This window comes from Varanus komodoensis, unplaced genomic scaffold (assembly GCF_004798865.1).
Source record: "Varanus komodoensis strain SLA01 unplaced genomic scaffold, ASM479886v1 scaffold61, whole genome shotgun sequence".
NCBI classification, from domain to species: domain Eukaryota; kingdom Metazoa; phylum Chordata; class Lepidosauria; order Squamata; family Varanidae; genus Varanus; species Varanus komodoensis.
In genome coordinates this window covers 1,161,727-1,175,171 of record NW_025336236.1, presented here as the reverse complement: position 1 = coordinate 1,175,171, position 13,445 = coordinate 1,161,727, and the positions used below count along the sequence as shown (strand labels likewise).

Here is a 13,445-nt window from a genome sequence, read left to right as displayed (position 1 = left end):
TTGTAAGCTGCCCTGAGGCTTCAGCGAATGGGGTGGCATAGAAATTTTATAAATAAATAAATAAATAAATAAATAAAAATCACATCCGACAGCATAGTGGCGGTATTCGTTCGGCGAATGGGGCGGCATAGAAATTTTCTAAATAAATAAATAAAATCACATCCGACAGCATAGTGGCGGTATTCTATATCAACAAACAGGGCGGAACCAGGTCCACTGCTCTAGCCCGCTTATCCATGGACATTTGGGAGTGGTGTATCCCGAGAGGTGTAACCCTTTTGGCGGTCCATCTGTCCGGGACCGACAACAAAGAGGCAGACACCCTGAACAGACACATGTCTATCACCCACGAATGGGAAGTGTATCACCACGTCTGCATTCAATTGTTCCAACAGTGGGGACATTCGGACGTAGACCTATTTGCTACCCACAGAAACAAGGTGTGCAAAAGATTCTGCTCCAGGGCAGGAATAGGACCGGGATCGATGATAATGCCCTTATGATCCCATGGACAAATCTCAGGTTTTACGCATTCCCACCTATTCCTCTACCGACCAAAGTCATCTCGAAGATTGTGCACGACGACGCCACAGGTATACTCATAGCACCTTGGTGGCCCCGTCAAGCATGGTTCTCTACTCTCCTTCGGATCTCGGACGGCAATTTCCTTCGTCTTCCGACCACACAAGATCTACTAACCCAGCAAAACGGCGCTGTCCGTCACCCGAACTTGTTGTCATTGAGCCTCAATGCATGGAGGAGTCATTGATCCAAGAGACTGTTTCAGGACAGAGATCTACTAGATCACTCAGTACCTCAACTCATGACCGGTCTGACCCCCTCACTTACTCGGTACTGATGGGAATGTTGTCAGCTCCCTCGATCCAGACGTTTTAAGGATTCTCGAGTCTGCACTAAGGCCATCAACTCGAAAGTCCTACACAGCAAAGTGGTGCCGCTTTTCATCCTTTGCGGAATCTAGCTCATTTAACCCAGTTACAGCGTCGGTTGAGAATATTCTTCAGTTTCTGCTGCACCAGCATCGCTCGGGACGGAAACCATCCTCAGTTAAGGTTTATGCAGCTGCAGTGTCACATTATCGAGGTACAGTACAAGGATTGTCGGTGTTTTCGCAACCGCTTATTTAGAAATTTCTTAAAGGACTGCAGAATCTCCATCCGTCTATTCGGCCGGTTATGCTGACATGGAGCCTCTCGGTTGTCCTTCAGGCGCTTACAAAACCACCGTTCAAGCCCTTAGCCACTGTCGATATGCTTCTTGTTTCATGGAAAACGGCCTTCCTTGTTGCTGTTACTTCAGCTCATAGAGCCAGTGAGCTTTGTGCTCTTCGAATTGATCCACCTTACTTAAACTTCCATAAGGAAAAGGTGGTCCTGAGGATGGATCCAACTTTTTTCCTAAAGTTGCCATACCGTTTCACCTGAACCAAGAAATTGTGCTACCTGCTTTCTTTCTGTCGCCGTCAAACCCAATCGAGAGGTCCTTGCATACCTTGGATGTTCGACGATGCTTAGCCTTTTATAGATCGCGCATGGAATCTCTTCGACACTTCAATAGGCTTTTTGTAAAATATTCTGAGCGGGACCAAGGATCACCTGTTTTGTCTCAGAGGCTGTCGAAATGGATTGTTCAAACCATTTTGTTGGCGTACCAACTTTCAAAGATGGACTTACCTGTTGTTCCAAGGAGCCATTCCACTAGAGCGGTGTCGGCTTCTTCTGCGTTTGCTGCGGGTGTCCCGGTCCAGGATGTCTGTAAGGCAGCAACTTGGGCTACGCCTTGTACTTTCGCGAAGCACTACCGCCTTGACGTGCGTGCCAGAAGAGACTGTTCCTTCGGGAGGGCTGTTCTTTCTGCCATTCTTCAATAGCGACACCGCCTACCACCATTTCTGGTAAGCTTGCTATTCACCCATATGTGTGATACACAGAGGCCACGACGAAGAAAAGCAGGTCGCTTACCTGTAACTGATGTTCTTCAAGTGGCCATCTGTGCATTCACACAACCCACCCACCGGCCCTGCTCGGTGTCGGTGAGTGGTTTCGTCATCAGTACCGTATAATACTGCATCAGTAACTCATATTTTTATGACATCAGTACTGGAAGGGGATGCGAACATTCAATCTCCAAAAACTGGAGAAAATGGTGGACACTCCGCTCTATATATACTACTGAGGGGGCAGGGGAGCGGAGTTTTCCCGCCAAAACCGTTAGCTTTCAATCTTTCCGGCCTAGGCACTGCGCAGGCGCAGCACCCATATGTGTGAATGCACAGATGGCCACTCGAAGAACATCAGTTATAGGTAAGCAACCTGCTTTTCATTGTATAAAGTTGCTATTTTTTAAGGTAATCCCATGTCCCAGGGAATTCTGAACACGTCTTGTCAATTCCTGCCAAAACTACTTTGAGTACTGCTTCTATGTTGTGGCTTCCCCATAGAAGTTACATGAAACATCCTTGCAGGATACCAATTCCATTCCAAACCAAGATGTCACAAGCAGCTGCGCAGAAACTGTTCTGTACAGCTTGCATGTGGCAGCTGAAGTGAGGGAGAAATTTGTGTGGGTAAGTAATTAAGGGGGGGGGAGATCTTTCTTTGTGTAGATTTTTATACAATGGTTTTGCAACATAGATGGCATCTCATTCTAGATAGTTTTTGTAGTGAGAGCTGTAAATTCCATCACTCTTAACCTACATATGTGCATGCAGTTCCTCTAAAAGTAGCTTGTCAGTTCAACGTCTACTTGCATAGAGATAATTGAATATTTTAAGGGATGTTCTAGTAATGCATTGTTTAGTTTATTTTATTCTGATGTTCAACTACAATGGAAGTCCTGTTATGCACATAACTGTTGTTATATGAATCGGTGGAATAATGCAATATTAAGTGGGATTCCCTTCACAAATAGCTGTAGCATCTATTTCAAATGGATGGATTCATGCCACTAGTCCCCATTACTGTGTCCATCTCCCCTTGTCCAAAATGGATCAGATTATACATTCATTGCTCTGATTGAGGTTCATCCTAGTTTTGGGATGAACTGGTCATTAAATTCTATTACTGTGACCTGGGGCAGTTCCAGATATTAAATTCACGTGACAACAACTGTATGATCAGAGTGCTAGGATGAATGCAGTTCAAAGAAATTGTCAAATTATTAATATTTAGCTGCACATACTTGGAAATAATCCATGTGACTTGCAGGATTGACTGTGTTTCCACATAATGACTCAAATGCCACCATCACAGCTTTTTCCTTGCTCTTGTTACTTAAATGGAAATATTGTGTGTGTGTGTTTTGTTTTTCAGGCAAATCTGGGAGGAAAAGTCAGGCTAATGATTACAGGAGCAGCTCCTGTTTCTGCAAACGTACTGACCTTCTTAAGAGCAGCTCTGGGTTGTCAGGTGCGTTTGAGTCTAACTAGATTTTCTGGTATATTATGTTCTCTTGTAAAGTTCCTCTGTCACTATTTACATTAAGAATGTAAATGTCATACTTCATTCATAGTCTTAGGTGATAAGTGTAAAAAACTGAATTTCACCTTTAACTAAGCATTCCATGTATGATTATCTGAGTGAGGGGAAGGCATGTCCTGAGAAGTAGTTCTTGGATATTCAGACTTAAGTACCACTTTAAGGTCCTCCAACTTCTTTGCAATAGAAGTACAAACAAACACATGCCAAAGATCATTCCACAGAAAAAAAAATTCCATAGGAAAAATGGCTGCTTTGCTATTTGAACTGTTATACTTCAAGAATTCTCACGGTGCATGCATTCATTTCAGGGTGGGATCCATTGTAGTATTATATACAGTATTAAGATGCCACGCCATCCAAAAGGCTAGTTTTTGGTAGTGTGTCATTTTTTATGGAAACAGCACATGGTATAGTGATGGACCATTCCATCACTTCAACCTACTTGGGCTTGTCAAGGGTAGAAGCAGTAATTGCTATATTTTATACAGGATAGTCCTGTAGATTGCCTTCAGTTTTGTTTCTATGTCATAGAAACAACAAATTTCTAGCAGCGTTATGGGGACTTGGGTGGAAGGTTCTAATGACTGACTTGTGTTTTCTGCTTATCAGTTTTATGAAGGCTATGGACAGACAGAATGCACAGCTGGCTGTTCGCTGACAGTACCTGGGGACTGGACTGCTGGTAAGATGTCTGTAACTGATATTTGTACAACATTTTAAGCATGCCCAGTCAAGAACAAAGTCCAACAGAATTATAAGTGTATAAATATATGAAGCAATTAATAGGAAATGTCATAATGGACTAGGAGTATGTCTTTGAGTTTTCAAGAGCTGAGGTGGCTGCCAAGGATGGAACATTTTGGAAGGCGTTCATTCATAGGGCCGCCATAAGTCAGAAACAACTTGACAGCATGTTCAACAAGAAAGGAGTAAACCTTACAGCATGGCCTCATGTTAGCCCAGTAATCCCCAGTCTTGGCTTCCAGCTGTTTTTGTTCTACAGCTCCCATTTAGGCTTGACATTGGCCATACTAGGGTCCCACTTCTGGGGTCCCACAGTGGGAAATCACTATGGTAGCCTCATAAAGTATTTATTATTTGCCCACACATGTCTTCCACTAATCATTTGTGGTATATCAATATCTTTAAAGGGAGGTGGAGGACCTGCTCTCTAGCTTCTCTGGCAGCCAGCTTACTTGCTTGAAGGACTACTGGAGCAACCCTCCTTGATTTGAATTAGCTCTTTTACTCCTAATTGGAAATTGAATGGCAAAAATGAAAGAACAACCTATTAACTGTCAGAGTTTGCTATTTAGTGTCATATATTCTTAACAGGATTTCTTTTGCTATTTTCTTACTTAGAGAAAAAAGTATAAATTTGTTTGTTTTACAGCATACAACTTTTCCCCAGGTATTTCTGTAGAAACCTTTCTAGAGCATAGAACAGCAGTAAGACTCCAGTTGTTCAGAACAAATTTTGATCCATCTTCAAAGGCTAAACACCAAAGTGCACATATTGTAATATGTGGGAATAATTAATATAGCAATTCTCACAGTTGCATTACCTACAAAAAGTGTAGCCAATGTTGAAAAGTAGACTCCAGTATACAGTCATCCCTCCACATTCTTGGGGGTTAGGGGCACAGGATCATGGCAAAAGGGAAGTAATCTTGCTCACCATATATGCACTGGATTGCGTCTCCCTTCTTCCCTCTCAGACATTGGTTTGATCCAGCAGGACTCCTCGACTTCATTTCTTACATTCTTATGCTCTTACTCCCCACCCTCCACTCACCAGTGCACCAAGGACGTGCCAGAGAGATTTCCCTCTCCAGATTGGCAAGGCAAGAAGGCACGTTTTGGAGGCCCCCCTTCTCTCCCCTTTTGCTGCTTCTCTCTCTAGGGTGACGATGATTTGCTGCAGTAGGCTCCCCCCCCCAAAAAAAAATCCACATAATTTTTAATGGCAAACTCACAAATAATCCCACCTGCAAAAGTTAAACCTGCGAGGTTCAAAGTTGAGGTTCGACTGTACTACCCAACTCATATGTCCATATAGAACATTGCAGATCCTGTTTGCGTGAGTGGATTCTTGGAGTAGAGATAAAACTAGAACAGCTTAAAATTGTCCTCAATTTGTTCATACAGCATTAAGGGGTCAAAGTACTTTAAACATTAAAAAGTCAATTTTTAAAACTTGGGACTAGTAAATGCTATTAAAACACAATGAAGAACGTAGTCTGAAAGGTACCTTTTCTGCCTTTTATAAACTTAAGATTGTAAATGGAGTGGGCTTGGCAGTTGAGTACCCTTACCCTGCTTACAAGTACTGTTTGCTCAAATGAATAGGTCACGTCGGTGCCCCCATGCCTTGCAATCTCATAAAGCTTGTTGATGTAGAAGAAATGAATTACTTTGCTGCCAAAGGAGAGGGTGAGGTAAGTACTACTCTAAATTCAAGAAATGGTGACATGCCAGGAATCTCTGCCTTAACCTGTACCCAAGGTGTGTATCTGGGGACATTCTTCTACTCTCTGAAAAGAATACATTATGTATCCTACAGAAACATATTAGGAAAAAATATGCTTTGTTTAAATACCCTGTATTGTGATCTGATTCAAGTAGCTTGTCAAATAGAAGCACCTGGACTCCCTCTCATAACACTAGAAAGGAATGGATTCAAGAGAAACATTTCCATCAGATTGACGCACTAACTACAGTGAATGACCTTTACACTCTCTCCTGCACCCCCCCCCCCTTTTAAAGTGGGAACACTTAATAGAAAACTGTCCTACAGATTTTCACACAGCACGTATAACATGTATTTCAGGTTTGCGTAAAGGGGCCAAATGTGTTCAAAGGTTATTTGAAGGATCCTGAAAAGACTGCAGAAGTTCTTGACAAAGACGGCTGGGTACACACTGGAGATGTCGGGAAATGGTTACCGGTAGGCAAACCTGAATATTGTGTGTTGTTTGGCAGCAGATGCTTGACTTCAGAAATACGAGGACACATCTTTTGCATACCCAAGTCCTGCAGTTCCTATTAGGGTAATACATTTATTAGAGCGGTTTGAAGGTCACAACAAATGTGCAGGTTTTGGAAATTTTTGGATGTCTTCAGGCAAGATGTTACAGAAAATGTAAGGTGAGAGACTGAATAGTGGCCGTCTTAATGTTGGAAGAAATGACATTTCTGAAAATATAACATTCAGCTGTTACTCAAAATTGCATTTTCAAAAATGTAGCACCAGCTATTCCTTGTTAATTCTAGCAGTCTTAGCAAAGAATTCCAGGTACAACCTGAAAGTGTCACATCACCTATTAAAACCATCCTCCAACCAGTTCCTAATATGAGGTCCCTCTCCCATGTCTTTGTTTTTAAGTGTAGCTTCCCTGTACTTATCATATAAACTTGTGGAGTTGCCATCTGTCAATATTCTTCAGGCAAAGTCATTGCTAGTGAACAATACTTGTAAATGGATGATGTTAGGCTTCATTTCCCATCTTGAGCCTGCAATGAGTTCTAGTCAGTGGCATATGCTGTAAAAAAGAAGGTGCTTCTTATGAATTGAAATAGATTGAATTTTGTCTAATGTTACAGAATGGAACCCTGAAGATAATTGACCGGAAAAAACACATATTCAAACTTGCACAGGGAGAATATATAGCACCAGAAAAAATAGAAAATATATATATGAGGAGTGAACCTGTTGCCCAGATATTTGTCCATGGTGAAAGCTTGCAGGTAGGTATTTATTATTAATTCCATCAACTAAATGGAGATCTACTTAAACAGAAACATCTTTAGTATGAATCTTCTTTTTTCCAGACTCATTTATTATTGTCTGAATATAGCTGAATATGTTAAATAACAAACTGTGTGTGTATGCTAGGCTACCAACCAAGAGAGGCCGGTAGTAAGTTAGCCATGCACATAGCAATGCCTTGAGTGTCCAAGCCATGCTGGGAAGTGCTCCTCCATAAATGTTGAGTCCTTAAAATGAAGACCTGCAGGCACAATCCAATCCCTACTGAATGCTGGGAGTTGTAGGACATTTTTCTTTCTAAATATGCATATACTTGCATCCTTAGTCTTGCATCCTTAGTTTGATTAAATGTTTACCTGCTTTTCTAACTTGCAATGAGACTTTCTCAAGTGGACTCTTGATTGTAAAATGATTGATTCAGCTAAAATCTGCTTCTTTGCTTGATTATAGGCTTTCCTAATAGCAATTGTGGTACCAGATCCAGAGGTTTTATCCAGCTGGGCTAAGAGAAAAGGACTGAGCGGCTCTTATGAAGAACTATGCAAAGACAAAGTAGGTCTTATCCTACAGGCCTCTTTTTCTACACTCCTATGCCTTTTAGGGGATGCTGGGATAAAGAGCCTCCTAGAATTCCAGTCCACTGGGCCAGCCTCCTCATTGGTCAGAGTGAAACAGTGCCTCTGGTGGCGGATTCTTGAAGTGGAAGCAAGGTGATAGGGGAGACCTGTGTGCCATGTGGCATGTTGTCTGTTCCCAAAATTAGGCCACTCTCTACAGGTGTACATCAGGATAAGGGCTCATCATCAGTGTTGAAGAGATTCATTTGCCCTGTTGGTTTTGTACATGGAATAGGAGTGAATGCCATCTTGTTGTTTACCTCAGGCAGCACATGTCTTGGGCTTGCCCTGCCCATACAGTCTCCTGGTGTTCTGCAGATGCCATGTCCCCATTTTCTGGCCCCACCTGTTTTCTCTCCAGTCATGGCTTGTTCAGTGATTCCACAGCATTTTGTGAGTTTTGCCCCCATTTAAAAAGCTTAACCTGTCTCTCTGAAGGTTTAGTTACAAGCAATAACTACAGCTCCTGCTTTGAGCTACAACATGCTGGTATTTTTATGCCCATCCCTCTTGCTCCATTTCCACTGTTTTTGATTTTGCCTATATTTGGAATGTGGCTTCTAAGATATTTTCCAAAAATGGAATTTGGGTTTTGAGCTAAAAGAGGTTCCCTGCTCTGGGTCAGTACAATAGGGCTAATGCATTAGGGATTAGCTAATTTATTAAAACATGTTAAAACCTGTTGAGGTGCTGGTATACAAACAGGTAAGTTTGGCTAGTAAGGAGAAAGCCTTTTCAGTTGAAGCACCAGCTGAAAACACCTTTTCCTTCCAGGTTTTTAAACGTTTTTGTGTTTAACAAAATAGTTTTGGTTCCATTCATTTCCCAAGCATCTGGTTTCACTTTAGTTTTATTCCGGGTTGGTAGCTGGGTTTATTATATTTTATTGCATTACACTTGTATATTTTGAGGTTGTAACTTCTGTTTTGTGTACTGGCCAGACAACCTCAGCTATTCATTACTATTAAAAATGTAATGTATAATAAAATGAACTACAGCAACAAAAACTGAATTCATGTTATTATAAGACCAAGAAGTTGATGACAGATAACATCAGCTGATCAAAATACTCTGGGTGAATTAGATTATTTTCAAAGAACTATAGAATAGTAGAGTTGAGAGGGGCCAGAGGACCATCAGATCTAACCTCCTACTCAGTGCAGGACTCCAGCTTAGACCCTCTGCCTCAGTGCATCTTGAATGCCTCTGCTGTGGTAGAGCCGCCTACAACCTGCCTAGGTCATGGCTTGTACTTTCAGCTGACATCAAAACAATTTTGCCAGTTTCACCTTTATGGGTATGGTACTACAGAAAGGAGCACCACAAGCTAGAAAGGTCTCCTCTTGTTCACAGAGTGTACCTGAGGTACTAATCCTAAAATCTTAAATCATGGACAGGTTAACACAGAGAGAAGTCTTCTTGCAGCTTCCGGCCTTGCCTTTCTGGCCTTGCTGGACTGCACATCTACCCAGCTGGGTGAGGTCAGGAGCTGTGGTTCTCCCCTCTGTCCAACTTCTAAATGACCTGGTTTACACATTGTGATGTGCAGGGATGCACAGTGTCTGTGAGCAACTTTGAGATGCTGAAAACAACCTCTAGATGGCTCTATCAGAGGTTGAGAGCATGACATGAAAACCTGGATGATTGAGTTGTCTAGTGGCTAAGCAACCTAGCACTTAATTTTAATGAGCATTCCAGCATATTGTGGGTTATTAAAGCTATGATTTGCTTCCATGGTATGCATACTGCCCCAATGTGTAAGACTCTAGTATTCTGTTTCTACATAACCTGCCCTGAGCTTCATTAAAGGGCAGCATATAAAGAACTCTAATAAATACTGCTACATAGTGCCAAAATAGTTCAAAAATACCTTCTGTCCGTATTGTTCTGTAACACTATTTTATCAATCTTGATAGGATCTCAAAAAATATATTCTGGAAGACATGTTGAAAGTTGGAAAAGACTTTGGCTTGAAGTCCTTTGAACAGGTAAGACGATCTCTGAAATGTGCCTGCAACTAGCTTTGTACAACAATTTCCACTTAATCTGCTTAATCTGTGTAACATGACACTCAAGGTTGCAACCTTTAATCATGGATTTATCAATAAAAGCTTTATTTTTAGGAAAAATTAATCTGTGAGGCTGTCTTTAGGAAAGCTTGTTTTATTTTGCTCCCGTGTTACTGTAATAATGAGTGGAAAAGATGGCTTTTTCCTTGTAACAATGATTTGTAGGCTTTGTGAAACTGTACTTATCTCAGATCCAAGGTTAGTAACATGCAAATATATTTTATGCAATCCTATAGCGCTAGTCAAAATCTGGATGGCCATAGGAAAGATTAGAATCCCAGCTCCAACCTTGGTTGGAATTGGGAATCTCTATGGTTGGAGTTGGGCCTCAGATATTGTGAAATACTCTCTCTCTGTGTGCATTCCAGTGTCATGGAAACTGCACTGGCTGCAGCTCCAAGGTCAGAAGATGGACCTTGGAGCCAAAGGTTTGTGACCAATCTGAGGGGAGGAGAAGGACTTCATAATATGTAGTATCCTTGTGGCAACTCAGCCTGTCCTCCTTTTCCTCCAGAAGAGAAGAATTAGAAAGCTGAAATCAGCCATCCAAGTCTTTTGGAGGGCAGGAGGAGTACAGAGGCAACCTTCACCTCCATTCTCCTTCCTCAGTCAGATGCCCATAATCCGTTGGGTTCAAAGTTATGGCAGACACATTGGACTACACTGTAAATTACCAAGCATCTTTAAGAGGAACCATACGGGATAAACTGTGCACAGCACTTTCTCTGTTCTTCTAAAGTGGCAATGTACTATCCTAAACTAACGTTCATTTTTCCAGGTCAAAGGTATTGCCCTTCACTCTGAAATGTTCTCGGTCGAGAATGGCCTGCTAACACCAACATTAAAGGCAAAGAGATCTGACCTACGCAAACACTTCAAGCCCCAGATAGAAGAACTCTATGCTAATATCCATATGTAACTGAGGAAAAAACTGCTGGAGAGAATGGCATTTGCTATTGACCGTCATATCTATAAACTGACTACACCAAACATAGGGATGAAAACAGTGCAATCATTAACTTGTGTTCAAATTGGTACTTGACATAGGAAAAAGGAAGGAAAATGGAACACTGCCTTACAGTCCACTTGTGTTGCAGACCATTTTTAATAGCGACATACAACTTCCTCAATGCGCCTTAAACTGTAAATGGTATCTGTGTGATTTGTAAGTTATTTAAGACTTCCTCAGCCAAAAATGTGACTCTCTCTCCAAGGCATGTAAAGGGATGTGTTGCTAGCACATTTTATTGTTTTTAGTATATTGTACAGCCAGTGAATTTTAAAAGGTATGGTATGTAGAGGTTTTTAATGCATCATAACAGGAATGCTGATAACAGAGTGTCCTTCATTTTTGTTGGGTCTAGGACCTAGGTGGAATCTTAGCTGTCTTGGTTCCTTGCTATTTGGAAGTTTTATTTAATTTCTGGATGTGAATGCAGCCAACCACATGATGGGTGATCAGATATTGTATCTTTAGAAGTAGTTGAGGGTGTCTTGGAGCTTAGATGGAACTAGCCATGCAATGCAAGGTGGCAGCTTCATGAGATCCACAGATGGTTGGACCATAGTAGCATCATGTTGTAGAGTGCACATGGGTGTTGATAGAATTCCAGTACTGGGGCTAATGGTCATGCTCATTTATTGCTAGCCACTAGATTGCCATAGCAGTGCAGACGTAACCATTGATCGCTTAACTTACTGGTCTCTGTACAAAGTTAACTGCTGCTTCTTTTCCACTGAACACAGACTATTGAGGAAATAAAAGTAAGTATCCTGTATGAAATTGATAGGATCAAAGAGTGAAAAAGTTGGTTAGGTGTACAAAAGAGGCAGGGAATTGGGATGTAGTTTTAATATGGATATCTTTCATTGTGGGTGGGGAAGGAGACTTGAGTTACCACGTATCTATGGCTGTATTTCTTGGGGGTCGGGGGGAGGTGGAATTAAGATGCCTTGTAACTCATGCTTGAGGTTTTTTCCATATAGCAGTCATTAATTCCTGTTAAATATATGTAAACAAGCACAACAAAGTTTGCACTAAAGATTGTGTGATTGTAATGCACTACCCAGTTGCATAATTTCATACATGTGTACCATAATTGCACACCAGTATCCAAGCCAATACTCCCAGAGTATTAAGTCACTTGTTACATTGGAGTTGAAATGTTTGCTTAGTGTTGGCTATTTCTATATTTTATAACCAAAATTTCCAAAAACCAATGAAGGAAACCAAAATAAATATTTCTGCATTTAATTTGAGTAAACCTTTTGTAAAATGAACTTGAAATGCTTCTTACAGTATTGTTCACTCATCCTGTAAAAGAAATGAACCACTGTGTCTTAAGCATCAGTTTGCAAATGTATTTCACAAGAAATCAAATATTCTTACCTCATTTTTGAGGCCTTTAATTATTACTGTGTGTCCAACTCATACAGGAGGCTAATGCAAGAAACAGGTGATCTCCAGTTTAGACAGCCCTGCTGGATTTTGTTTTCTTTTGTTAGGCAGGAGTAGTTCTTACATGTTGGCAAAATAAAATTTCCCAGCCTTCTATTAGTAGGGTTTTGATAAGTGACACTGGGACCAATGCTCTTCAACAGCTTAATGATTTAAATGAGGAAATACAAGGAAAGATAATCCAGTTTGCAGATGAGACAAAACTGGGCGGAATAGCAAACACCCTAGAAGGCAGAATGAAAATCCAGGGTGATCTTGATAAAGTTGAATGCTGGGCTGAAAGCAACAGAATGAGATTCAGTGGGGGCAAGTGCCAAGACCTCCACCTAGGAAAAAGAAACCAAATGCATCAATACAAGATAGTGAATACGTGGCTCAACAGAACTGAAAAAGACCTTGGAGTTATTTTGGACAGCAAGCTAAATATGAGTCAACAATGTGATGCAGCTGCAAAAAGGACAAATGCTGTTTTGGGATGCATTAATAGAAGTATTACTTCCAAATCACAAGAAGTAGTTGTTCCTCTATACTCCGCACTAGTCAGACCTCATCTGGAATACTATGTCCAATTCTGGACACCAAGATGTAAGAAATATGCAGAAAAAATAGGAAGGGTCCAGAAGAGGGCAACAGAAATGATCCAGGGTTTGGAAACACTGCCCTGTGAGTACTGGCTGAAAGAACTGGGCATGTTCAGTCTTGAGAAGACTAAGGAAAGCCATGATACCCTTCTATAAGTACTTCAAAGGCTATCACAAAGAGGAAGGTCAAGATCTCTTCTTGCTGATACCAGGGTGTAGGACATGTATTATCAAGTTGCAATAACCCAGATTCAGGCTAGATATCAGGAAAAACTTCCTCACTGTCAGAGCAATACAACAGTGGAACCAATTGCCTAGAGAGATCGTGGGCTCTCCCACACTAGAGACATTCAAAAGGAAACTGGACAGCCATCTGAGTGGGATGGTATAAATTGGTGTCCTTGCAACAGCAGGCAGTTGATGTGGGTTATGATACAAACCTATGCCAAGT

At 41.3% G+C, this 13,445-nt stretch overlaps 1 protein-coding gene across 7 annotated transcripts in view; it reads left to right on the top strand.

Moving 5' to 3' along the window:
* Positions 1–12,209, top strand: part of ACSL1 (acyl-CoA synthetase long chain family member 1) — a 50,389-nt gene extending 38,180 nt beyond the window's left edge. For all 7 annotated transcript variants that reach the window (XM_044449828.1, XM_044449825.1, XM_044449823.1 and 4 more), the window contains 8 exons: positions 3,333–3,428; positions 4,110–4,182; positions 5,850–5,938; positions 6,331–6,447; positions 7,104–7,247; positions 7,720–7,821; positions 9,803–9,874; positions 10,734–12,209. In XM_044449828.1, the coding sequence (XP_044305763.1) occupies positions 3,333–3,428; positions 4,110–4,182; positions 5,850–5,938; positions 6,331–6,447; positions 7,104–7,247; positions 7,720–7,821; positions 9,803–9,874; positions 10,734–10,874 (834 nt within the window). In that variant the 3' untranslated portion in view covers positions 10,875–12,209. The remainder of the gene's footprint in view (positions 1–3,332; positions 3,429–4,109; positions 4,183–5,849; positions 5,939–6,330; positions 6,448–7,103; positions 7,248–7,719; positions 7,822–9,802; positions 9,875–10,733) is intronic.
* Positions 12,210–13,445: the final 1,236 nt, after the last annotated feature.